Raw genomic sequence first — 27,353 nt, 5'->3', positions numbered from 1 at the left:
AAAAAATCGAAGAAAACACTTTGAATCTGTAGACTACTGCCTAATAGTCTTATTATTGCCATTTGATGACAAAAGCTCATATACTGTAAGCCTAATTAAGTATATTTATTATTTTGAACAAAGGTTAAATGTTATTTCACAAGTTTCAAAAAGTGCCCCCAATTTTCTTTTAAATGCCCCTGGATCTCAGTCAGTGGGGGCAAAATTTGCCCCCTAACAAATATGTAAATTTTCTACCATGGGGTGTGAATGATAATGGTTCAGGTGACACCTGTACAAATACAAGTCCATTTACCATTTAACCTCATATGAACCAGTCTAACCTGTTTATGCCTTTGAGATAGTTTTTTTCAGGTAGTTTGCATATAAAACATGGCCTCTTAATTAATGTACATTTCAATACCAAATACGTTTCTTTTGTGGTCTTCATGAGTTCAGTGTTTCCCTCTGAGTCTGTTGAAAGAAACCAGGTGTCAGGCATCAATAAACTAGCTGAAATGGTCAGGATGGGTAATCAATCTGGTTGTTTTTCTCCTCTGTGAGTTTATCTTGGCCATGAGGTAAATTGAGGGTTTGTCACTCAGCACCATTAGTGCCCTCCCTTTAATGTTTCATTTGTCAGTTGTTAGTTCAACCGAAGAGACGTTTAAACAACAGTTTGAGGCTCAAAAAGCTAAATTATACATCATTATACCCACATGTTTAGAGAAAAGTAGGCTACATACAAATACAAATTTGTGTAGTAAACCAAGATCTTGTGTTGACAATCTTCATAAGAAGGAATAAAATGAATACATAATTAAGTAGGGAGATTCATCATGGGAGGAGTTTCAGAATCAGGAATCAAAAACACTTTAGGTTTCGTGTATTGTGTGCAGTCGGACAACTATTGAGAACAAAGGACTCCTGCGCCTTGGAGGACCGGCATTGATCTACATCTATTGCCTACACGCTACAGGTAACCGTTGGAATTCATATTATGATATTAGGGAAATCAAACACCACGGGTGATTCTTATTTACATTTTCTCTTTTAATCTCTTATTGACCGTTTGAAAGCCGGAAGATCTCCTCCGTGAATAACAAACAAAAGGCTGTAAAGTTACACGCTAGAATTTAAATAATGAAGTGCCCTTATCCCAACTTGATGAAAAGTTTGTACTCTTGGGGACAAACAACATATTGCCAGATACAGTATCTAACGCTACATGGGAGATTGCGTAAACGTAACGTATGCTGATGTCGACGCACCCTGCATTAGAGTATTTAAACAGGCCTGGTGCTGCAGTGGTTTATTCACAGAAAAGGTACTGAACGTATTTCAATGCAGAACAATAGCCCGTATGCCTGTTATTCAATTATATCATTAGATTCTTATAACTCCTGCAGGAAGCAGGATTTTACTGTTGTAGTTAATTAATTGGTGTAGGACGGTAATTTATTATCATTTTCATTATGGATTAATCTGCTGAACATTTTCTATTTTAATCGTTTGATTGTTTGGTTTGTAAACAAATTCAGAAAAAAGTGAGAAATGCTGTCACAATTACCCAGATGCCAAAAGTGACACCTTCACAATGGTCCAACAAGCATTATTTGTTAATTTAATATTTTTAAGTTTGGACTGTTGCCAAAGCTAAAAATATTAAATAAAAAATTAATTTAGATCCTTAACAATGAAAGCCAAATATTCACATTCGAGAAGCTGGATCCATAAAATGTTTGAACATGGAAATTTACTTTATCAGAATAGTTGCAAATTATTTTTCTGCTAATTGACTAGTTGATGAATTGATTAATCGTTTCAGTTGTTGTATAAACTGTTGTATGTCTATATGAGGTGTACCGTTCATTGTGATGTGACTCATGTTTTCTTAGTCGTTGCTATTTCCTTGAGTCTGATAATAGAAGTTTCATAACTTATTTTCTTTCAGTGAAATGTAACTCTCCAAAGTTGCAGTGGTAAAAATGCTGCAATGTTGTTCTTCAGTACAATGCTGACATATTCTTGACAGACATAGTTTTAAGAAAATGGGAGAGATCAGTTCTGACTAATGCTGGCAATTCTTCTTGTTAATTGCAGAACATGAAATTAACACAGAAAGTCTTTACTTTCTGAATGATCGAGAAATTGACGACTTGATCCCCAAAACAGACTCAAAATGTCAAAGGTAATGTCCTGTACTGTAAAGACAATTTACACAAATACTGTATTTATAATTTACAGGAGCACAGACTTCTGTTTTCATGACACATAATTGATAATAATAACTCATTAACAATAATAGCATGTGCTAGAATTTAAACATTTATTTACTATTATGGATTTGCAACTATTTTCTTGTTGATTCGTCTGCTGAAGTAAGTTGAATAAAGTTTCAAGCACTCAGGTATCATAAGGCATTTATTATAATTATATAGATCATATTTTTAATGTCTATTCAAACTTATTTGGCCACTTAGTATTGATTTAAGACACAAATGTTCATGTTCACCCTCAGGGTCGTCCGTCCACCAGTGACACAAGTGATAAAGGTGAGACACACTTTATCTTATTGGTTACATGTAGTGTTCACTGAAGTTTAAGGAGGTAATATCTTACTTTGACGAAGAAACTATATCGAGACCATGTTTTAATATTCTGAGAGGCAGAAGCAACAAACTTTTATTCTTGCTTTTTTTTTTTTCCAACTAAAAATATCCAAAAGTAAAGAGAAAGTCAGATCATCAGGGTGAGTCCAGCCAACGTCAACCACCAACTAAGAAACAACGACATGCCGACAAACCAGGATCAGACTCAGGTATTTATAATACTTTCCAAACAATGGCGACCTACAACTTACTATAAGGTTAACATTTATGTAATAACATTTTTACTTATCTTACTTACATAGCAAATGTCTGTTTCTATATCTTGGCCACAGACAATACTCTCATTTGCTGCCGTTTGTAATCTTATCAGACAACCCCAATCAGTCAACAGCATGCATGCAGGTATACATGGCAACAATGCGTATGCTTCAAAGTAAATAACGTAACCGTGGCCTTTAACTGTATGATGTTTTAAAGCCAGACCATGGGTTATCCTTTACTAATCTGACATAGTAGAAGCCTGATGATACACTCTGAAGCATCCTACATGGACCTGGCAGAGAAAGTTCCTCTCACGCTCTCCTCATTGTTCATTACCGCTTACTTGATACACTGGTTCATGGTTCCTGCTGAACAGTTCTTTACTTTCACTCTGACAGAAGAAATCATACTGTCTGATGTGAAAGACATCATGAGACGTGTCCATCAGAAAATACCTCACGAAGACAACAAGCTCAACAACTTCCTGAGGTAAGTATAAAGTTTATTACATTTTCCATATTAATATGTTATACGGGCCTGGTTCCACTGCTGACCAGGGGCCAGTTTCACTAAGAGATTTAAGACTGATAGTGTGGAGCCAGGCATCATGGGTTTGTCCGTACGTACGTACGTACGTATGTCCATTTCTCACCAACGTCTTGAAGGAATTTTTTTTGGACTCAAGGATGAACTGATTGGAATTTGGTGGTCACAGATCAAGGTCACTGTGACCTCACAAAACACATTTTTGATCATAACTGAAGAATTCAGTTAATTATGACAATTCCACACAAATGTCTAATAGGATAAAATGATGAAGTGATGACAATTTGGAAAGACATGGATGCAAACTGCAACTTGACTGTTTGTCTGAGGGATTCAGTCGTGAGGCGTTAATTCTAGTTCTGTTTGAAAAAAAAGTCTTAATTTACCCAAAATGTACAGTAAATGACTTCTACTGAAGATAGTACAATATGCTGAAGAGGGCTGTTCATAGACGGATCTCTTTCTGACTTTGACACATTCTATCAGTGTTTTTATGTTTTGAAACAAATTAATTAACCCGCACATGAACTCTTATACAACAGGAAAAAAATCAGTGATTTGGAGACAGACAAGAGGGAGGTGGTTGGTGTCTTTGGCAGAACCGGGGCTGGAAAGAGCTCTTTGATAAATGCCGTCATTGGAGAGAAGGATCTCCTGCCCTCTGGAGACATCAGAGCATGTACCTCAGTCATGATTAAAGTGGAGGCTAACATGCAGAACTCAAAGTATGAGGCAAACATTGAGTTCATTACAAAAGAGGTAAAATGAGCTGAATATGTTTGTTTACGTGAAACTATGCCAAATGTATGCCATATGATTTAACGAAGTTAAAGGTATTTTTTTAATTCTATTTAGGAGTGGAAAGATGAGTTGTGGTTCTCTAAAAATTTCCTTGGGGATAATGCGGATCAGGAAAGTGATCAGGAAAGTGACGATGATCGTCGGGACATAGTTGAAAAGCTGTCAGCGCTGTATGGAGAAGACTGGAAAATCAAATCTGTTGATGACCTCATGAATGACAGATATTTCAAAGAGATCCCAGAATTTCTCCTTTCCAATGAGAAGATTTTGACAGTAAAAACAGTGAGTAAGAGTAAAAATCTTGTATCACTTCATAAGAAGCCTTCTTGTCTGTCTGACAGAGGGAAATGTTATTGAGGTTTATGTACAAATGTAAAAGTAAAATCAGTATGTGAAATTTAAAAACAGAGCCTTGATGCACCTGTCCTCGAAAACTACAAACCCATAGAAAATGTCCCCTTTATAGAAAAATCATGAAGAAGTTTGTCTACCGGTAGATAAATATATTTATATAACTGTTTTAACAACATCCAATCAGGATTTTTCCTCCATCTTTGTGCCCAAACATTTTACATTAGCATTAAATGACATCTTGTGTTATTAAATCTCAACACTGCTTTTGTTGTTTCAATGATGGGGTAACTTAATTGCTCTTATTTTATATATTTTCTTGTTTTAATTATTTTGTACAATTTGTAAAGCAGTTTGAAGTTGGGGTCTGTGCATATGAATGAAATATTCTTACGTTGCATTAATCTCATTTTATTATTTATTGCAGGCTAAAGAGCTATCTGCAAAATTAGTCAGATACACAAGAAGCGACCCAAAAGATGAAGAAGGTAAAGACGTAAAGAGGTGGTATTGGCCACTAGTGAAGTGTGTGACTATCAAGGTGCCAAATAATGATCTTCTGAAGCACGTCACACTTGTGGATCTTCCTGGAAATGGGGATCGTAACAAGAGCAGGGACAAGATGTGGAAAACGGTAATTCATCACATGCAGTGCTGTTTAGTGTATTACTGTGTTAAACTGTGACATCATGATATTACAAAGTACTGATGACCATCATAATTAACTTGCTGTCATGTCCCTTCAGGTCGTTGGAAGTTGTTCCACTGTGTGGATCGTGACTGAAATGAATCGAGCTGCATCAGAGCCAGAAGCCTGGGAGATCCTGGAAAGTGCCTCTAGCTTCATGGGAAATGGTGGCCAGTGTCAGCGTATTCACTTTATCTGCACCAAGTCTGATGATATTACAACACCAAAAGATCAGTAAGTGATTTAAGATGCCAAAAGTACATATACATATATATTCAAGGAACTGTGAGGACTTTTTAAGTGATTATGAAACAGTCTCAATAATAATACTGATGTCTCTATATGACCTACATGAGAAAACGGGACCACCAGCGTGTAGATTGTCTATTTCTATAGAGTCATTCTTAATGCTTGTCATCGGTTTTATCAGTTCTTTCAAAGAAATTCCTTTAGAAATCAATAACTGCTCACACACTCAACACAACACAACTAAACTGAAATAGTAGTCTGTAACTTTGTCTCTATGGTTATAAAATGACAGTTCTTTCCAGAAAACTTCCTATTAGATCACGGACCTGTAAAATAAAGTGATGCACGTTTCAGTATAAATGGTGGATTCGATAGTTACAGCTGCAGGTTTAAAAGAGATCATTTAGACTTTTATTCTGGATGCAAAGAAAGTTGGAATTTGAGGTTTCAGTTCTCCAAAAACTGTATAAGGTGCAAATGAATGCAAATATTTTGATTTAGTTCAGCAGCTGGTGTTCGTGCTTTGATATTGAAAACAAACGATCGAGTCAAGAAAGAAGTGAGAGAAAAATTCAGCAAACTAAAGGAGGTTAAGGTGAGTTTTATAGACTGACAGAAAGTATAACACAAAGATTGTCTACTTCTGCAAGCATTCCTTAAAACCAAAACTTTTTAGAAATATTTCAGTGATGGAAGTTTCAAAGTCTTCACAGTGAGCTCCAAAGAGTTTCTAAAACAGAAACGTCTAGATCTAGACGACACTGGTAGGTGAAGTCTTCATATATGAGCACATTTAGATTTACTTTACTTTAACAAAACCAACAATAATGATGTAAGTATGTTTTGTAACTATTTAAGCTGCAAACTACATTTTTTTTACAGAAATACCAAAACTTCAGGAATGTCTGCAGTATCTCAATGACTGTCACTCAGAGACGTTAAACTGTGTGTCTGGAGCTCGTGGGATTCTCTCTCTGATTCAAGGGGCCAGCCTTAGAGGAGGGGTAAGATCAAGAAATATAATCTCTTTCTTTGTCTTTTATCATTAATATTCACAGAAAATAATGTGAAAACATAAAGTCAAAGACAGACTACTTACATGTAATGTCATCCATACATACATTTTATCAATAAAGTTAGTTTTCCTGATTTTGTGTTGCTTCAGAGAGGCTGCATAACGACAGTAATTAAAGGGTGGTCTCACTCAAAATCAACCAAATATTGAATAAATGTGAATAAATCAAGAAAACTCAGTCAAGTAGCAGAATGGTTTCACTGCTTTGAATACTGAATGTGTTGTTGTTGATTTCAGGCTGACACAAAGAGAGCTGTGTACAAAGTCCTTCAACAAAAGATGAGGGTTGAACTTGATAAAGTCAGGAAACCAATGGAAGAGACTTATCGGGCTTTTGAAAAGTGCCTCAGTGAGGGGGTTGAAAAATCGAAAAGTTCATGTGAAAAAGACTTGAAGTCGGTGATACATTCTGTACGTATTTGAATTATAACAACATCATTACAACGGATTTTGCACTTTATATGAATGTCTTAAAAATGTTTCTGTTTTGTCTGTTTTGTTTCAGAATAAGTCAGGTAGTGGTTTCCATGGGACATTGAAGTGTATTGTAAAGTACGACGGCATCCACAAACCAAAAAAGGGGAAACAAATAAACCTCAATATGAAGTTATCTTCACGTCTGACTGAGAGCATTGATGAGGAATTCAAGAAGACCTTCCCGTAAGAAATGACTTAATAAAGACATAAAACCCTGAGTAGGCTAATTGTACAAACTATGGAGAATGTCTAGAATTAACAGATTGTACATTATACAGTTATACAAGTTATGAGATATAATGCATACATACAAATTACATTATTGAAATACAAACTTGTCAATGATGCATTCATGAAACATTTCAACTTGTTAACATGTTTCAGAAATGAAGGAAAATGTGAACCTTTCAACGGAGTCCTCAATGCATTTTCACTTGACACGAAGATGATGAAAGAGAAGACAGAGTACAAAGATGTCGAACTGCAACTGATATTTCTCAATACAGAGGTAAAAGAGGAGAATAGTACCATTAGTCTTTATTAAGCTATTAGTCCAGATCAGAAAGGCTTCAGCAGACATGAAGACTAAACATTAGAGAATAAATGAAATATAGATGTTTTTAGCTGTTAACATATATACACTGAATATGAAGAAGTCTGCTGCTGCAAAGCTGATGACCCTGACTATATTCATGACAACGTACTGGAGATTCTGAGGTGGTCTGACATCAGTGGGAAAAATATATATATGTGCACCCTCACCTGGTCCTACTCTGAAAATCTGATTATATATTTTACTCCTTTTTCAGGTAAAGTCTGGAGGAAGGGGGGGCAATATGAGCCTTATTTGTATATTACCTTAATTTTATTTAAAATATGTGGATCTATGATTCATATTCTCTCTTAGGAAGAACAGATTAAGACAAAACTCAACAAAATCATCCACGACCGTAAGAAAACGATCTACAGCAGTCTGACGACAACAATTGAGAGAAACATGCAGAAATGCTATGACGGTACGATAAAGATCATCACATATAAAATCTGACACTGTAAAAATGCACATTATTCATCAGAACTGTGCAGAATGTAATTATAATAACATTTAATTGACTAAAGTTTTCTGTTTTATTGTAGATGCAAAAAAGATTAAAGGAGACGGCAGCATGAATAATATGAGAGAAACTATGGTGAAGCACGTACATAGGTTAAAAAACGTCATGTTTCAGGAAGCTAAAGCTGTTATGTTGAAACAGCTGGATGACTTGATGGTTTGTAACATTTTATAATAAGTCGTACGATGAGGATATAGTAAAACATGTTGTGCTGCTTATCTTTATCTACAATTCTAGGTCATCATATATATAATCAAGTGGAATATGCCTCTTTTTGAATGCTGCTATTGCTACTAACACACTGCAGGCCCTTTCACAAACATTCAGCTATTGTTATAAGACACATTTTGGCTGTGAGTGATAAAGATTTTTATGCTAATTTAGAAATACATCCTGGTCAATCTGGAAAAAACAATGCAGGAATCAATCGAGCTGTCGCTCAAGACAGATGGTGTCTCAATCCCAGGTAAAGGCAACGTTACAAAATAATAACATAATGATCACTAAAAATATTAAAAATATTTGATAGAAATGAATATGTCAACTAATTTCCAAGAGTGTGATTAATAGTGAACTTGATGTTAACATTATGGGTTTTTTTATTTAGACGTTACATCGGAGCTTGTGAAGGTGAATAAACACTACAAAGAACTGAAGAGAAGGGAAGCCCAGATGAATAACCACTAATTTGGTAAAACTGTTGTTAAAATATCTACATAATGCCTCCAGATTGAGCTGTTCTGAATAATGCTAACGATGCTTTTTATTACACTAGTGCTGGTCCGCCCAGCCCGGCAGCTGCACAGATGACAACCAACTGAAGAGCCCTGCATGCACGCTGGTTAGAGACGTGAGGCCTCTGGATTTGGTCTCAACCATTTTTGTCAACTCATCTTATCCAGGTTCTCTTTAAGTGTTGTTTTGATATGTACTTTGAATTAACTTGTTGTGAAAGACATAGAAATTCTATATTTTCTATGTGTTGTCGGGCATTTTTCATACAAGTTGTTTATCCTCTATTGTCTTTCCATTGTCTATGATGAGTTACGATCTATTGTTTATTATCGAGCTAAGAGTTGTATTTTCAGATATCAATATACTCGTTACATGTAATCCCATATTGTTTAGGGATGATTCAATGATTTTGATTTAATGTGTGACTTTCTATTATTTACCAAAATATAATCATACGTGCTTGTAGTGTTGACTGTTTGTTAAAGCTAATGAAATAAGTGAACTTTTAGTGAACCCACTCTGACAGGATGATTGACAGTCACCAGGAGAGAAAGGCTGTAAACTCAGGAAACTAATCAGTTAGTTAGAGAGACATCCTGTTCAATGGGGCCTGTGTACTGGAACATCCTGCTTCAGGCCGTAAAGTTAGAGAACCATAAGAAGTGCTTTATCTGTGTAACAACAGACACACCGATATATACATTTTATCCTTAAAGCGTAGAACATGGGAATATACAATAAGTAGTTCTTAACGTCTCAGAAGAAGAGGACATAGGTGCAGGCAGTCAGCTGCATGGATCACAAGTTCCCACTACACACCTTCCACAAAGGGGGGGTTGTTTACCCTAAAAAGTAGGTCTGTCAGAAGTGATAAGACTATTAGGACTGTTCCGTCCAATGATTTGAGAATGATCTGTTGTCTACCATATATGGACCTGGAGGTTGCAGGAAGCGCCAAGGAGAAGCGTATATATAGGAGACAGCAAAGGATCGAGGCTTTTTGGCCTTTTTTTGATGACTTCTGGAGCTTTCATACTCTTGACATTTGACATTTTGTTTTAACTTTTACATCGATTTTTTGGTATTCATTTTTGTTAATCTTTTTCTTTCCTTTCTGTAAAAAACAAATAAAACTGGTTTGTATTTTGTGCATTCCAACCAAAGTCCAGTGTTGCTCATCTCTGGTGGGGTCCTCTAGTCTCCTAAAGGTAAGAGTGCTCTTCCCCTGGGATAGGCTGTCCTGATAATGATTGCTCTTCATGTACAAACAGGTTTAGTAGGTGTGTTGTTATTAATTAACGATTGATGGTAGTGGAATGTATTATGCTTGTTCATGCATTGTTCATGCAAGTGCCACTTAATGATGCAAGAACATGGAACATGCGGACACACAGATGGGCCATAAATAGGGACGGGCATCATTTTGCACAATTATAGTTCCTTTCTTATTACTGTGCAAGAAAAATAATAACTTAATGCAATAATAATTGAACAAAATAGAAAGAAAAGAGGGATCATAGAGGCCATTACATCAGGTCACCACTAAAACCTTTCACTACCGACCACACTGCATCATGAGAGTTTCTCCCCTGCGATGCTCATTGGGTCAATCCAGTTTCACTGTAAACATTTTATTTTAATTTTATAATCAGAGACCAGAAAATTCAAAATAATTTCAGAATTTATTCTGGTAATAAAAAACATTAAAAAGTCCCTTTTCTTTTTTTTAAAGAGAGAGTACAGCAATGTCATCAAACAACATCAAGACACTGAATACTTTTGACGTAGAAATGATGTCTGTGTGGTATCACAGTGAACTAGTGGGTGTACCAATTCCTTAACAACAATATATTCTTATATTTAGTCTGACCCTCAGTGTTGACATGGCAGTCGACAATGAGGGAAAACTTACAGAGAATTTGACTCAATCGTCTCAGTAATTTAGTTTCACTCAGTGTTGCTGTGCATCTCCTGTTGTGTGAAGCTGCATTAATGTAACAGTGCGCCACTGTGTAAAAAGAAATATCACCAATGTTGAAACACACTGAAATGCCTCAGAGTAATGTAAACTCAGCACCATTTAATACAGAAACAAAGCACAAACAGGTACTTAAAGCCCTTGAACAAAACAAGTCTAATTCATGTATTATACTCACCTAAATACTTTCATGTGATTGTCAGCATGAAAGTCATTTTGTAAATTCTCTTACAGCTATAAGCACTAGATGTTTATGAACACAACATGGTAAATATATGCATGCTAACATGCTGCAGATAGCAAAGGCAATGCTCTTCGGCACGGATACAAATTATTTTCCTTTAACTCTGACCTTCTTCTAGCTTGCATTTAAATAGACTTACTTTCTTTTCACTTCTTTAAAGTGTAAAATGTGTCGACCAGACGATATCAAGCTCCCTGTGAGATGTGTGCTCAGTTCAGCTCTTTTCAGCTACAACAGTAAAACACAATGACATAGTGATGATGTATACCAGTGAGCTCAAGTATGGTAGTGAATACAATCATTTGAGTTTCAGATGGTACAATCATATTAGCAGCACAGACTGGACTTTCAGTGGGGCAAGGTTTGTATTCAAAGACTAAAAAAATCAAAGTTCACAGGTCGGGGGAAGTTGAGTGATCTGTTAACCCAGAGAGTGTTGCTTCTTCAGGCTGTCTGAGCGCCTCACTCTCTCCTCTGGGGTCTTTCTGTACCAGCTCCTGAGAAGAAAAAGCCCCTGTCATACTTTGCTGACTTTAAAGTCATCTGTAAAAGCTGAAATCCAAACATTTCTGTACGCTGTTGCCTTCAGCAAGAGGCAAATAAAGTATTGGAATTACAGTTCATTGGTTAGCCAAGCATGACGTCCACTTCTGGATTTTTGCTGATATGCGAAATAGATTAGGTCAGCATATAAAATATGAAATGTGCAATCAGGAGAGACTTCAGAGCTTAGGTCCAAAGTATACTGGAGCACATGGATTTAAGGCAACACACTTTATTAGAAGACTACCGTTCTGAAGCCAAGTGTGTCTTCATCAGAGTCAGAAAAAGTGTAATGCTTGTTAATTAGGACACTAGCAACCCAAAAAGCTTATCAGCATTTTCTCAGTAGTGGGGTGAGGTGGAGTGACATATCTCCTAAGAGATGACATACGGCAGTTTATGTGATTTATGAAATCAAGATAAGGCACTTTGTGATTTTGGTGAAACAAGTCTCACCCCTGGCGGTTCAGCTGGCCTGGCACAGGAGAGTTTTGGCCTTGGTTTGGCTTCAGGACTCTGTGAATGAAGAAAGGATGTATTTAGATAACTAATCTTCTGGGGACATTAAACACAGGAAATTGTAGTTCAGTCTAGAGCACCTGTTAGTAGTGGGGCTCTTTGGCTTCTGCTGCTTCTTTCTAGCCATTGATGGGGATTCACCGACCCTGGAGGAGCGCCAAACACATACAATAAAAACACTGCTGATCCCTGGAGCCCATCATCAAAAACATTAGTGTCTAAAACCAGATCTCATCTACAATGTAAGGCTGTGTTCCTCTTTCCCATCGTACCTCTTTTTCCTGTCCAGAGACCTCTGTGTGGCAGCAGACAGAACCACTCTCTCCTTGGGGCCCTTGGCTTTCTCCTTTTGAAACAGTCAGTAAGGATCATAGTGTATGACTGAAGCACTGACACTGACGGTATAAGACGAGCCACCAAACAGTGTTTCTTTCCTGTAAGTCACTTTGTCCGTGTGGTAATCAAGGTGTAATATAAATACAGTTCATCATGATAAGCTTTTCAAGTTGACAGGTTACCATGTCTCGCAGCTTCCTCTCTGCTCGGAGCTCCCTGTCCTGCTGCAGCAATGCTAATCGATCCCAGAGAGGCATTTCAAAGAAGATGTCATGGATGTCATAAAGGGCTGCACGTAACTGCGGGACAAAAGAGGCACACATAAACACAGAGTAAGATGGACCTCTGCTGTCTATAGACAGTAACTACACGTTCATACCTGGGCTCTAACTCTCTCCTGCAGGGAGCGATCTTGTGCAGAGCAGGGGCCTCTCTTCTGTGGACCTTCTGTCTGGAAGGAGCGGATGAACTCCTGTGTATCCTAAGCACACATATATACAGAACACATTCCTAAACACAGTTTTTCACTAACATGATGATAGATTTATTGATTAACTCTTATTAAAATCACATTGGTGTTTTCAATTGGTTGTGCTCATTTGTATTTGTGTGTTATTTGTGTTAAACGTGTAATCTCACCAGGATGGTCTGTCGCAGATGTTTGACCTTCTCTGTTTTGAGCAGTCTGCGAGTGAGGAAGCCACGAATGATGGCGCCAATTCGACAGAAGGCTCTCTGCTGCTCTGCTGTCATAACCTGGACAACAAGAAGATACGTGAAGATGGGAACGTGAAGATAGAAAACACAGAGAGGGTTTGACAAATAAACGTCCATCTAATATGTGTTGCGACTTCGCATGTAAAAAGAAAAGCCTAAACTATGAAACCGCGCCAAACCCCTCACCTACACCACCTTGCTCTCTCTCTCTCTCTCTCTCCCCCCTGATACACCCACACACAGACATACAGACACCCACATTCCCCTCGCCACATGCTTGTTTGTTGCTTTTAGGTTTAGTATGCCTGCAGTTGTATAATAGATGTTTGTTGATTTATAATATTATTGATTTTTGATTAGTATTGTTATTGATAATAGCTGTTTTTTATGGTCAGTGCTGATTCAAACCTTCACTGTTCACTCTGAATGTGGAATAGTACTTTTACATTTTTTGAGTGAACACCAATTTTTTGACTTAATCCACAATTTGGTTACTGGTCCCTGATCCCAGGGTGGTGCCCCGTTATTATAAATCGTTGTTAATAATCCTATTGATATTAATCATTTTAAATAATAGCAATAATTTATTTGTATATTTGCCAATAACCAAACCTTCTCCAGCCAGATCTCAACATGTGTAACTTATGCAATCACACACACCCTCTTGTCTACTTGTGCATACCTACCAGACTTAGCCTCGCTCGAGGTTTGCTAACTGCCAATGTGGGTCCCCACAGATAACCGGGAGGCTGGACAGAGGGAGAGGACACACTGGAACTTACAGGACTGGGAAAACCTGGAAAAAGAAACATACTTTCAATTTAGGTGTTTGAACTTCTCTATTTTGAGCTGTCTGCACTTTACATGCAGCTCTTTCTCCAATTTATCTTGATTAAATGGTGAATGAAGAGTTGTCCGAATAGAAGTAGTAATAATAAGAGTTAATAGATCACAACACTCTTTTTGTCTTATGTCAACTCTGTTTTACAACAGTCTATGTGCTCAACTCCAGAGTGGCAGCTATGCAGTTGGCTGTTCAAAGTGTGGCAGCGCCGGCGAAATCCTGCAGCCAGATGGTCAAGGTGTCCCTTTGGGCTAAACCCTGAGGCACTAATGGGGCTACAGGGCTCCTGCACTGGACTGGTACCACAGTGGCTGGATCGACGATTGCCACTTTCACTACCCACTGAGCCCCTGTGACTGGGGGACATCATGGCCCCTGAGAGAGATTCTCCCCAATCTGCCATGCCAGCAACTTCCCCTGACCGTACTGGACTTCGGGGTATAAGGTCTGCTGGGCCGATGGGAAAAGAAATATTGATGTTCCCTGTAGAAACTGGGCGTGGTTTTCTGGGCTGAAGGACTGTTTAAAGCTCTGCAGAGTTACGTTCAGGTAAATGACCATTAGCTGTAGGAACCGATGGGAGCAGGAGAGTTAACAGTGAGAGAAGGACTGCAGGATGTCCATGTCGGCTGGGCGTTTGCTTATACTGGCATGACACAATAAATAACATAACTAACACATCATTATTAGTAATTACCCAACATTACCTTATTACCAAGCTGTCATAATAAGTGCTACAGAAGTCCCTTTATCTTAATGCAGAGGCAGCAGTTTATAATGATGCCAGACAACCTCAACAGGAAGTTACTGGTGAGCCTCTACTACCCTCTGGTGTTCACAGCAAGAAAAACTTAGTGTGGGTAAACAATGTGTGTCAACCATGCTGCCCACATGCATGCACAAGAAACACACACCGGATTGTTCTTTTATTTAAGTGAGTATACCGATACAGCACAAATGATTTATTTCAAGATTTGATGTCAAATGCGAAACAAAACGTGTTAACTGGTAAAAGTGTCAATTTGTGAATGGCCTACAAAGAAAGAGAAAATTTCCAACACAAAAATATACATTCAAATATCTGTTTAACCCGTTCAGGCCTTTGTCATTTGTTCTCGTCTTTCTGTTGCAGCAACTGTTAATCTCACCAAACCATGTGATCTCTGTCAGTGCAGTGAGGGGACAGTTAGTATAAAAGAGTCCAAAGTACCCAGAGCACCAGAGGAGTGGAATACATAGAGAAACTAAAACTAAATGTAAGATTGTTCAATACTACTTGCATACTGTGGAGATAAATCAAAACATCTGTTCAGCAAAACATAGACTCTACTGCCCTCTGGTGTTCACAGCAAGAACAACTTATAGTGGGTGTATTATGTCCACATGCATGCACAACAAACAACTGATTGTATTATTTTATTTTATCGAGCAATGTGATTGATAAAGCACAAATTCCTTAAGATATTAAAACACAAGCGTCACAGCAGTATCAGATACAGTCATACTCATGATAAAATACATACTGCAAAATGTGCACTAACAGTACAATAAACCGTACATCATATAACAAAATAGGTTTATTCAAGAACTCTCCAGCTATAAACAACTAAATGTATGTGGGCGCAGGCTAGTGTCACAGTCAAATTGAAGGATTTTGTATTTCAGATTTTTATCCTTTGAGCTTTGCAGTGAGTTTCAGCTCATTGTTCATCTGTCCGGCCACAACTTTACTGCTGTGGTTCACTCTCAGCGCTCTCAGAGCATCATCTTCGGCTGCAGCAGGAGCTGTTTTCAGATAAATAGCTCTTGAAACCCACTGTGCACTACCTGCTCAGCACCAAACCGCAGACAGACAGTTAGCCAAACATTTGGCTGAATTTTTCACTGTAAACATTTCGAGCAACATATTCAAGATGCAGAAGAAACATAATATTTACAGTACAAGTGAGTATCCACTAACTGGACTTTATAAGATTTAGTGCACAATAGTGGACTTCTGGTATTGCCTGACCTGGCATTGTAGTTCTCTCTCTATATATACAGTATATATATCCTATCTTCCTGTAGTTTTAACACTGGTGAAAATCAACTAAGAACATTTAACCCAAGTACAGTACTTTTAGTACTATTTTGAGGCACGTTTTCCTTTTTAAGTTACTTTGTACATCCAACTCCACTACATCTCAGAGGGGAATACTACACTTCATACACCAGCACACTTATCTGTCAGCTGAAGTTAGTTGCTTTTCAGAGTAAGATTTTACATTAAAATATTTGATAAACTCATAAAATGTAATGTTCAAGATTAAAACAGTGGTTTCCAGCCTGTTAGGCTTGTGTCCCCCTTACACAACCGTTCCTCCCTTTAATGTTGCAGTTGTCAGTATTTAGTTCAGTATGTTCAAACATGTCATTTACAGTTTGAGGCTCAAAAAGCTAAATTATACATCATTTTACCCACATTATTTGAGAAAAGTACAAACAAATTTGTGTAGCAGAACACGGTCTTGTGTCGACAATTTTCATAAGAACGAATAAAATAAATACATAAGTAGGGAGATTCATCATGGGAGGAGTTTCACAACCAGGAATCAAAAACACTTTAGGTTTCGTTTTCCTGTGTGGTGTCGGACAACTATTGAGAACAAAGGACTGCTCCACCTTGGAGGACCGGCATTGATCTACATCTATTGCCTACACGCTACAGGTAACCGTTGGAATTAATATTATGGTATTAAGGAAATCAAACACCGCGGGTGATTCTTATTTACATTTTCTCTTTTAATCTCTTATTGACCGTTTGAAAGCCGGAAGATCTCCTCCGTGAATAACAAACAAAAGGCTGTAAAGTTACACGCTAGAATTTAAATAATGAAGTGCCCTTATCCCGACTTGATGAAAAGTTGGTACTCTTGGGGACAAACAACATATTGCCAGATATCTAACGCTACATGGGAGATTGCGTAAACGTAACGTATGCTGATAGTGACGCACCCTGCATTAGAGTATTTAAACAGGCCTGGTGCTGCAGTGGGTTATTCAGGAAAAGGTACTGAATGTATTTCAATGCAGAACAATAGCCCGTATGCCTGTTATTCAATTATATCATTAGATTCTCATAACTCCTGCAGGAAGCAGGATTTTATTGTTGTAGTTAATTAATTGGTGTAGGACGGCAATTTATTATCATTTTCATCATGGATTAATCTGCTGAACATTTTCTCTTTTAATCGTTTGTTTGTTTGGTTTGTAAACAAATTGAGAAAATAGTGAGAAATGCTGTCACAATTACCCAGATGCCAAAAGTGACACCTTCACAATGGTCCAACAAGCATTATTTTTATTTAATATTTTTTAAATTAGGACTGTTGCCAAAGCTAAACATATTAAATATAAAATAAGATAAAGAGAACCTGGAGCCATAAAATGTTTTAACATGAAAATTGACTTTATCAAAATAGTTGCAAATTATTTTTCTGGCAATTGACTAGTTGATGAATTGATTAATCATTTCAGTTGTTGTATGAACTGATGTATGTCTATATGAGCTGTACCGTTCATTGTGACGTGACTCGTTTTTTCAGTCTTTGCTTTTTCCTTGAGTCTGATAATAGAAGTTTCATAACTTCTTTTCCTTCAGTGAAATGTAACTCTCCAAAGTTGCAGTGGTTGATTTAAAACATGATTATTTGTTTACCTTCCAGTTGCCGTTCGTGGTCATGGATGATTTTGTTCGTAATAAATTAACTGAATGGGGTCTCAGCCAGTTGATACCAATATTTGAAGGTAAAGTATTACCATGACTCTTTTATGGGCACAGATTTTATAAAGTGTTTATATGACCTAACAATACTGAAACGTATAAGCATCTACAGAACTAAAAGAACTATGAAAAATGCTGCAATGTTGTTCTTCAGTACAATGCTGACATATTCTTGACAGACATAGTTTTAAGAAAATGGGAGAGATCAGTGTTGATTAATCCTGGCAATTCTTCTTGTTAATTGCAGAACATGAAATTGACGAAGAAAGTCTTTACCTTCTGAATGATCGAAAAATCACAGAGATGATCCCAAAAATGGGACCAAGGTCAAAATTAGAGGAGAGACTCAAGATGTTAAAGGTAACGTTCTGTACTGTGAACACAATTTACACAAATACTGTATTTATAATTTACAGGAGCACAGACTTCTGTTTTCATGACACATAATTGATAATAATATCTCATTAACAGTAATGAGCTAGAATTTAAACATTTATTTACTATTGTGGATTTGCAACTATTGTCTTTCGTGTCTAAAAGGAACAAAACACAGCAAATCCAGAAACAGTTGAATCATCAGCTGAAGTAAGTTGAATAAAGTTTCAAGCACTCAGATATCATAAAGCATTTATTATAATTATATAGATCATATTTTCATTGTCTATTCAAACTTTTATTTGGCCACTTAGTATTGATTTAAGACACAAATGTTCATGTTCACCCTCAGGGTCGTCCGTCCACCAGTGACACAAGTGATAAAGGTGAGACACACTTTATCTTATTGGTTACATGTAGTGTTCATTGAAGTTTTTTAAGGTGGTAATATCTTACTTTGACTAAGAAACTATATCGAGAACATGTTTTAATATTGTGAGAGGCAGATGCAACAAACTTTTCTTTTTGCTTTTATTTTACCAAATAAAAATATCCAAAAAGTAAAGAGAGAGTCAGATCTTCAGGATGAGTCCAGCCAACGTCAATCACCAACTAGAAAACAACGACTTGTCATCAAACCAGGATCAGACTCAGGTATTTATAATACTTTACGAACAATGGCAACCTACAACTTACTATAGGGTTAACTTTTTTATGTAATAACATTTTTACTTAGCTTACTTACATAGCAAATGTGTGTTTCTATATCTTGGCCACAAAAAATACTCTCATTTGCTGCCATATGCAATCTTGTCATCTTATCAATCTTATCCTACATGGACCTGGCAGAGAAAGTCCCTCTCACGCTCTCCTCATTGTGCATTACCGCTTACTTGATACACTGGTTCATGGTTCCTGCTGAACAGTTCTTTACTTTCACTCTGACAGAAGAAATCATACTGTCTGATGTGAAAAACATCATGAGATGTGTCAGTCTGAAAATACCTCCCCAAGACAACAAGCTCAACAACTTCCTGAAGTAAGTATAAAGTTTATTAAAGTTTCCATATTAATATGTTATACGGGCCTGGTTCCACTGCTGACCAGAGGCCAGTTTCACTAAGAGATTTAAGACTGATAGTGTTGAGCCAGACATCATGGGTTTGTCCGGCCGTACGTACGTACGTACGTATGTCCATTTCTCACCAACGTCTCGAAGGAATTTGTTTTGGACTCAAGGATGAACTGATTACAATTTGGTGGTCACAGGTCAAGGTCACTGTGACCTCACAAAACACATTTTTGATCATAACTGAAGAATTCAGTTAATTATGACAATTCCACACAAATGTCTAATAGGATAAAATGATGAAGTGATGACAATTTGGAAAGACATGGATGCAAACTGCAACTTGACTGTTTGTCTGAGGGATTCAGTCGTGAGGCGTTAATTCTAGTTCTGTTTGAAAAAAAAGTCTTAATTTACCCAAAATGTACAGTAAATGACTTCTACTGAAGATAGTACAATATGCTGAAGAGGGCTGTTCATAGACGGATCTCTTTCTGACTTTGACACATTCTATCAGTGTTTTTATGTTTTGAAACAAATTAATTAACCCGCACATAAACTCTTATACAACAGGAAAAAAATCAGTGATTTGAAGACGGACAAGAGGGAGGTGGTTGGTGTCTTTGGCAGAACCGGGGCTGGAAAGAGCTCTTTGATAAATGCCGTCATTGGAGAGAAGGATCTCCTGCCCTCTGGAGACATCAGAGCATGTACCTCAGTCATGATTAAAGTGGAGGCTAACATGCAGAACTCAAAGTATGAGGCAAACATTGAGTTCATTACAAAAGAGGTAAAATGAGCTGAATATGTTTGTTTACGTGAAACTATGCCAAATGTATGCCATATGATTTAACGAAGTTAAAGGTATTTTTTAAATTCTATTTAGGAGTGGAAAGATGAGTTGTGGTTCTTTAAAAATTTCCTTGGGGATAATGCGGATCAGGAAAGTGATCAGGAAAGTGACGATGATTGTCGGGACATAGATGACAAGCTGTCAGCGCTGTATGGAGAAGACTGGAAAATCAAATCTGTTGATGACCTCATGAATGACAGATATTTCAAAGAGATCCCAGAATTTCTCCTTTCCAAGAGGAAGATTTTGACAGTAAAAACAGTGAGTAAGAGTAAAAATCTTGTATCACTTCATAAGAAGCCTTCTTGTCTGTCTGACAGAGGGAAATGTTATTGAGGTTTATGTACAAATGTAAAAGTAAAATCAGTATGTGAAATTTAAAAACAGAGCCTTGATGCACCTGTCCTCGAAAACTACAAACCCATAGAAAATGTCCCCTTTATAGAAAAATCATGAAGAAGTTTGTCTACCGGTAGATAAATATATTTATATAACTGTTTTAACAACATCCAATCAGGATTTTTCCTCCATCTTTGTGCCCAAACATTTTACATTAGCATTAAATGACATCTTGTATTATTAAATCTCAACACTGCTTTTGTTGTTTCAATGATGGGGTAATTTAATTGCTCTTATTTTATATATTTTCTTGTTTTAATTCTTTTGTACAATTTGTAAAGCAGTTTGAAGTTGGGGTCTGTGCATATGAATGAAATATTCTTACGTTGCATTAATCTCATTTTATTATTTATTGCAGGCTAAAGAGCTATCTGCAAAATTAGTCAGATACACAAGAAGCGACCCAAAAGATGGAGAAGGTGAAGAAGTAAAGAGTTGGTATTGGCCACTAGTGAAGTGTGTGACTATCAAGGTGCCAAATAATGATCTTCTGAAGCACGTCACACTTGTGGATCTTCCTGGAAATGGGGATCGTAACAAGAGCAGGGACAAGATGTGGAAAACGGTAATTCATCACATGCAGTGCTGTTTAGTGTATTACTGTGTTAAACTGTGACATCATGATATTACAAAGTACTGATGACCATCATAATTAACTTGCTGTCATGTCCCTTCAGGTCGTTGGAAGTTGTTCCACTGTGTGGATCGTGACTGAAATGAATCGAGTTGCATCAGAGCGAGAAGCCTGGGAGATCCTGGAAAGTGCCTCTAGCTTCATGGGAAATGGTGGCCAGTGTCAGCACATTCACTTTATCTGCACCAAGTCTGACCTCACGGAAGATTCAGACGATTCAAAAGAGCAGTAAGTGATTTAAGATGCCAACAGTACATATACATATATGTTAAAAGAAAACTTCCTATTAGATCACGGACCTGTAAATTAAAGTGATGCACGTTTCAGTATAAATGGTGGATTCGATAGTTACAGCTGCAGGTTTAAAAGAGATCATTTAGACTTTTATTCTCGATGCAAAAAAAGTTGGAATTTGAGGTTTCAGTTCTCCAAAAACTGTTTGAGGTGCAAAATAATGCAAATATTTTCATTTAGTTCAGCAGCTGGTGTTCGTGCTTTGATATTGAAAAAAAACGATCGAGCCAAGAAAGAAGTGAGAGGAGAATTCAGCAAACTAAAGGAGGTTAAGGTGAGTTTTATAGACTGACAGAAAGTATAACATAAAGATTGTCTACGACTCTAAGCATTCCTTAAAACCAAAACGTTTTCTTTTCAGAAACATTTCAGTGATGGAAGTCTAAAAGTGTTCACAGTGAGCTCCAAAGAGTTTCTAAAACAGAAACGTCTAGATCCAGACGACACTGGTAGGTGAAGTCTTCATATATGAGCACATTTAGATTTACTTTACTTTAACAAAACAAACAAGAATGACTATTTGGATTATGGCAATAAAATGTTCGTCTGTTTTGTAACTATGTAAGATGCAAACTACATTTTTTTTACAGAAATACCCAAACTTCAGAAATTTCTGCAGGATCTCAATGACTGTCACTCAGAGACGTTAAACTGTGTGTCTGGAGCTCGTGGGATTCTCTCTCTGATTCAAGGGGCCCGCCGTAGAGGAGGGGTAAGATCAAGAAATAAAATCTCTTTCTTTGTCTTTAATCATTAATATTGACAGAAAATAATGTGAAAACATAAAGTCAAAGACAGACTACTTACATGTAATGTCATCCATACATATATTTTATCAATAAAGTTTCCTGATTTCGTGTTGCTTCAGAGAGGCTGCATAACGACAGTAATTAAAGGGTGGTCTCACTCAAAATCAACAACAGTTTGTATAAATGTGAATAACTCAAGAAAACTCAGTCAAGTAACAGAATGGTTTCATTGCTTTGAATACTGAATGTGTTGTTGTTGATTTCAGGCTGACACAAAGACAGCTGTGTACACAGTCCTTCAACAAAAGATGAGGGATGAACTTGATAAAGTCAGGAAACCAATGGAAGAGACTAATCAGGCTTTTGAAAAGTGCCTCAGTGAGGGGGTTGAAAAATCTAAAAGTTCATGTGAAAAAGCCTTGAAGTCTGTGATACATCCTGTACGTATTTGAATTATTACAACATCATTACAACGGATTTTGCACTTTATATGAATGTCTTAAAAATGTTTCTGTTTTTTCTGTTTTGTTTCAGAATAAGTCAGGTAGGGGTTTCCACAAGACACTGAAGTGTATAGTACAACATGATGGCATACACAAGACAACAAAGGGGAAACAAATAAACCTCAATATGAAGTTATCTTCATGCCTGACTGAGAGCATTGATGAGGAATTCAAGAAGACCTTCCCGTAAGAAATGACTTAATAAAGACATAAAACCCTGAGCAGGCTAATTGTACAAACTATGGAGAATGTCTAGAAATAACAAATTGTACATTATACAGTTATACAAGTTATGAGATATAATGCATACATACAAATTACATTATTGAAATACAAACTTGTCAATGATGCATTTATGAAACATTTCAACTTGTTAACATGTTTCAGAAATGAAGGAAAATGTGGACCTTTCAGCGGAGTCCTCAATTCATTTTCACTTGACACGAAGATGATGAAAGAGAAGACAGAGTACAAAGATGTCGAACTGCAATTGATATTTCTCATTACAGAGGTAAAAGAGGAGAATAGTACCGTTAATCTTTATTAAGCTATTAGTCCAGGTCAGAAAGGCTTCAGCAGACATGAAGAATGTCATTAGACATTAGAGAATAAATGAAATATAGATGTTTTTAGCTGTTAACATATATACACTGAATATGAAGAAGTCTATCAATACAGTCAATGTCAGTTACAACTGGAGACGCCCTTTGAAAAATGATGAGCCTTATTTGTATATTACCTTGATTTTATCTAAAATATGTGGATCTACGATTCATATTCTCTCTCTTAGGAAGAACAGATTAAGACAAAACTCAACAAAATCATCTGTGACCGTAAGAAAACAATCTACAGCAGTCTGACGACAACAATTGAGACAAACATGCAGAAATGCTATGACGGTACGATAAAGATCATCACATATAAAACCTGACACTGTAAAGATGCACATTATTCATCATAATTGTGCAGAATGTAATTATAATAACATTTAATTGACGAATGTTTTCTGTTTTATTGTAGAAGCAAAACAAATTGAGGGAACGGACATGCTGAATAAAATGAGAGAAACTATGGTGAAGCACGTACTTGATCCAAAAAACGTCATGTTTCAGAAAGCTAAAGCTGTTATGTTGAAACAGCTGAGGGACTTGATGGTTTGTAACATTTTATAATAAGTCGTACGATGAGGATATAGTAAAACATGTTGTGCTGCTTATCTTTATCTACAATTCTAGGTCATCATATATATAATCAAGTGGAATATGCCTCTTTTTGAATGCAGCTTTTACTACTAACACACTGCAGGCCCTTTCACAAACATTCAGCTATTGTTATAAGACACATTTTGTCTGTGAGTGATAAAGATTTTTATGCTAATTTAGAATGACATCCTGAAAAATCTGGAAGAATCAATGCAGGAATCAATCGAGCTGTCGCTCAAGACAGATGGTGTCTCAATCCCAGGTAAAGACAACGTTACAAAATAATAACATGATGATCACTAAAATTACTCAAAATATTTGATTGAAATGAATAGGTCAACAAATTTCCAATATTGTGATTAATAGTGAACTTGATGTTAACATTATGTTGTTGTTGTTTTAAGACGTTGAATTGGAACTTGTGATGGTGAAGAAACACTACAAAGAACTGAAGGGAAGCCCAGATCAAGAACCACTAATTTGGTAAAACTGTAGTTAAAATATCTACATAATGCCTCCAGATTGAGCTGTTCTGGATAATGCTAACAATGCTTTTTATTACACTAGAGCTGTTCCGCCCAGCCCGGCAGCTGCACAGCTGACAACCAACTGAAGAGCCCTGCATGCACGCTGGTTAGAGACGTGAGGCCTCTGGATTTGGTCTCAACCATTTTTGTCAACTCATCTTATCCAGGTTCTCTTTGAGTGTTGTTTTGATATGTACTTTGAATTAGCTTGTTGTGAAAGACATAGAAATTCTATATTTTCTATCTTTTGTAGGACATTTTTGCTTTTAAATGATTAATGATCAGATGCAGACAGAAAATGTGTGTGGGGTACAGGTCTTAGAGACTGGTCCACTATGATGTCCCAGATACATTTTGTTTTAATGATTTAACATTTTTTTCTTGATTTCTATACGTTTTTAGTCCAATTTTAATTGACATTCCAATGATTTTATGGGTGTTTAACATAAATCCTGAACCTTGATCACAGTACGTACTGTATGTTTAATTTTCAAAGAATGATCTGACCTTCTTTCTATTGTTGAAGTGTCCACCAAGAATGTCCGAGACACACTACACCCTAGAAACCCATCTCTCTATTCTGCAATTAAAATAATTGATACACCAAATGATTAACACCTCTCTGCCTGAGGAGCGAGAGGCGAGACCCCAAAAAGCGTTAAGGCAGCATCCTGTGGTTTGAGCATCTGGCTGACACTTACACAATTTAGTCTTCTAGGCGTGTTGTAGATTCACACCTAAACCGGCATGTATGAAACATGACCCCTGTGACCTCGAGCCAGACAGGAGGTCCTATCTTAATGTGTTGTTTGTATTTCATACAAGTTGTTTATCCTCTATTGTCTTTCCATTGTCTATGATGAGTTACGATCTATTGTTTATTATCAAGCTAAGAGTTGTATTTTCAGATATCAATATACTCGTTACATGTAATCCCATATTGTTTAGGGATGGTTCAATGATTTTGATTTAATGTGTGACTTTCTATCATTTACCAAAATATAATCATACGTGCTTGTAGTGTTGACTGTTTGTTAAAACTAATGAAATAAGTGAACTTTTAGTGAACTCACTCTGACAGGATGATTGACAGTCACCAGGAGAGAAAGGCTGTAAACTCAGGAAACTAATCAGTTAGTAGAGAGACATCCTGTTCAATGGGGCCTGTGTACTGGAACATCCTGCTTCAGGCCGTAAAGTTAGAGAAGCATAAGAAGTGCTTTATCTGTGTAACAGACACACCGATATATACATTTTATCCTTAAAGCGTAGAACATGAGAATATACAATAAGTAGTTCTTAACGTCTCAGAAGAAGAGGACATATGTGCAGGCAGTCAGCTGCATGGATCACAAGTTCCCACTACACACCTTCCACAAAGGGGGGGGTTGTTTACCCTAAAAAGTAGGTCTGTCAGAAGTGATAAGACTATTAGGACTGTTTCGTCCAATGATTTGAGAATGATCTGTTGTCTACCATATATGGACCTGGAGGTTGCAGGAAGCGCCAAGGAGAAGCGTATATATAGGAGACAGCAAAGGATCGAGGCTTTTTGGCCTTTTTTGGATGACTTCTGGTGGGTTCATACTCTTAACATTTGACATTTTGTATTAACTTTTACATCGATTTTTTGGTATTCATTTTTGTTAATCTTTTTTTCCTTTCTGTAAAAAACAAATAAAACTGGTTTGTATTTTGTGCATTCCAACCAAAGTCCAGTGTTGCTCATCTCTGGTGGGGTCCTCTAGTCTCCTAAAGGTAGAGTGCTCTTCCCCTGGGATAGGCTGTCCTGATAATGATTGCTCTTCATGTACAAACAGGTTTAGTAAAGGTGTGTTGTTATTAATTAACGATTGATGGTAGTGGAATGTATTATGCTTGTTCATGCATTGTTCATGCAAGTGCCACTTAATGATGCAAGAACATGGAACATGCGGACACACAGATGGGCCTTAAATAGGGACGGGCATCATTTTGCACAATTATAGTTCCTTTCTTATTACTGTGCAAGAAAAATAATAACATAATGCAATAATAATTGAACAAAATAGAAAGAAAAGAGGGATCATAGAGGCCATTACATCAGGTCACCACTAAAACCTTTAACTACCGACCACACTGCATCATGAGAGTTTCTCCCCTGCGATGCTCGTTGGGTCAATCCAGTTTCACTGTAAACATTTTATTTTAATTTTATAATCAGAGACCAGAAAATTCAAAATAATTTCAGAATTTATTCTGGTAATAAAAAACATTAAAAAGTACCTTTTCTTTTTTTTAAAGAGAGAGTACAGCAATGTCATCAAACAACATCAAGACACTGAATACTTTTGACGTAGAAATGATGTCTGTGTGGTATCACAGTGAACTAGTGGGTGTACCAATTCCTTAACAACAATATATTCTTATATTTAGTCTGACCCTCAGTGTTGACATGGCAGTCGACAATGAGGGAAAACTTACAGAGAATTTGACTCAATCGTCTCAGTAATTTAGTTTCACTCAGTGTTGCTGTGCATCTCCTGTTGTGTGAAGCTACATTAATGTAACAGTGCGCCACTGTGTAAAAAGAAATATCACCAATGTTGAAACACACTGAAATGCCTCAGAGTAATGTAAACTCAGCACCATTTAATACAGAAACAAAGAAGAAGAAGTTTTCTGTTTTATTGCAGTTTCAAAACAAATTAAAGGAGACGGCATGCTGAGTAATATGAGGGACACTATTGTGAAGCACGTACTTGGGTTAAAAAACGTCATGTTTCAGGAAGCTAAAGCTGATATGTTGAAACAGCTGAGGGACTTGATGGTTTGTAACATTTTATAATAAGTCGTACGATGAGGATATTGTAAAACATGTTGTGCTGCTTATCTTTATCTACAATTCTAGGTCATCATATATATAATCAAGTGGA

General features: G+C 36.9%; 3 protein-coding genes across 3 annotated transcripts; 2 read left to right on the top strand and 1 right to left on the bottom strand.

Annotated features, from left to right (window-relative positions):
• Positions 1-555: 555 nt before the first annotated feature.
• Positions 556-8,805, top strand: LOC142940920 (nuclear GTPase SLIP-GC-like; the record flags this gene model as incomplete). Its single annotated transcript, XM_076083122.1, has 21 exons — positions 556-560; positions 879-958; positions 2,083-2,170; positions 2,362-2,389; positions 2,501-2,534; positions 2,708-2,800; positions 3,251-3,341; positions 3,941-4,157; positions 4,254-4,481; positions 4,978-5,184; positions 5,297-5,472; positions 5,989-6,082; positions 6,164-6,251; positions 6,370-6,491; positions 6,800-6,973; positions 7,068-7,222; positions 7,424-7,547; positions 7,947-8,055; positions 8,177-8,310; positions 8,539-8,620; positions 8,762-8,805. Coding segments are annotated over exons 1-21 (2,373 nt in total), but the record flags the coding sequence as incomplete, so codon positions are not given.
• A 2,727-nt stretch (positions 8,806-11,532) lies between these two features.
• LOC142940919 (centriolar coiled-coil protein of 110 kDa-like) lies at positions 11,533-17,791 on the bottom strand. The gene is made up of 10 exons (XM_076083121.1): positions 17,768-17,791; positions 14,215-14,581; positions 13,913-14,022; positions 13,149-13,265; positions 12,889-12,990; positions 12,692-12,808; positions 12,446-12,519; positions 12,254-12,319; positions 12,111-12,170; positions 11,533-11,608 (listed from the first exon to the last, which is right to left on the bottom strand). The coding sequence occupies exons 1-10, from the start codon at positions 17,789-17,791 to the stop codon at positions 11,533-11,535; spliced, it is 1,113 nt and encodes a 370-aa protein (XP_075939236.1).
• LOC142940915 (nuclear GTPase SLIP-GC-like) lies at positions 16,650-26,151 on the top strand. Its single transcript, XM_076083118.1, has 22 exons — positions 16,650-16,777; positions 17,775-17,856; positions 18,081-18,193; positions 18,374-18,418; positions 18,561-18,594; positions 18,770-18,862; positions 19,157-19,247; positions 19,851-20,067; positions 20,164-20,391; positions 20,888-21,094; positions 21,207-21,391; positions 21,638-21,731; positions 21,819-21,906; positions 22,048-22,169; positions 22,473-22,646; positions 22,741-22,895; positions 23,097-23,220; positions 23,500-23,608; positions 23,730-23,863; positions 24,092-24,173; positions 24,316-24,394; positions 24,479-26,151. Coding segments are annotated over exons 2-22 (2,442 nt in total). The 5' UTR covers positions 16,650-16,777; positions 17,775-17,789; the 3' UTR covers positions 24,480-26,151.
• Positions 26,152-27,353: the final 1,202 nt, after the last annotated feature.

The sequence above is a fragment of the Anarhichas minor genome, unplaced genomic scaffold (genome assembly GCF_050575085.1).
Source record: "Anarhichas minor isolate MPS153535 unplaced genomic scaffold, ASM5057508v1 ptg000120l, whole genome shotgun sequence".
NCBI lineage: Eukaryota > Metazoa > Chordata > Actinopteri > Perciformes > Anarhichadidae > Anarhichas > Anarhichas minor.
The sequence above is the reverse complement of the archived record's forward strand: the minus strand, read 5'-3'. Positions and strand labels throughout refer to the sequence as shown.

What these genes read in the sequence shown, in the direction of transcription:
- LOC142940919 (XM_076083121.1), bottom strand. Translation starts at nt 17,791, where the DNA reads ATGACCACGAACGGCAACTGGAAG. An exon ending in CCACGAACGGCAACTGGAAG is followed by an intron (nt 14,582 to 17,767) that starts GTAAACAAATAA and finishes ACAGTCCTTCAG; the next exon opens with CCCAGAAAACCACGCCCAGT. An exon ending in ATCTGCGACAGACCATCCTG is followed by an intron (nt 12,991 to 13,148) that starts GTGAGATTACAC and finishes ATGTGTGCTTAG; the next exon opens with GATACACAGGAGTTCATCCG.
- LOC142940915 (XM_076083118.1), top strand. Translation starts at nt 17,790, where the DNA reads ATGGATGATTTTGTTCGTAATAAATTAACTGAATGGGGTCTCAGCCAG. An exon ending in TTGAGTTCATTACAAAAGAG is followed by an intron (nt 20,068 to 20,163) that starts GTAAAATGAGCT and finishes AATTCTATTTAG; the next exon opens with GAGTGGAAAGATGAGTTGTG. An exon ending in GGGCCCGCCGTAGAGGAGGG is followed by an intron (nt 22,170 to 22,472) that starts GTAAGATCAAGA and finishes TGTTGATTTCAG; the next exon opens with GCTGACACAAAGACAGCTGT.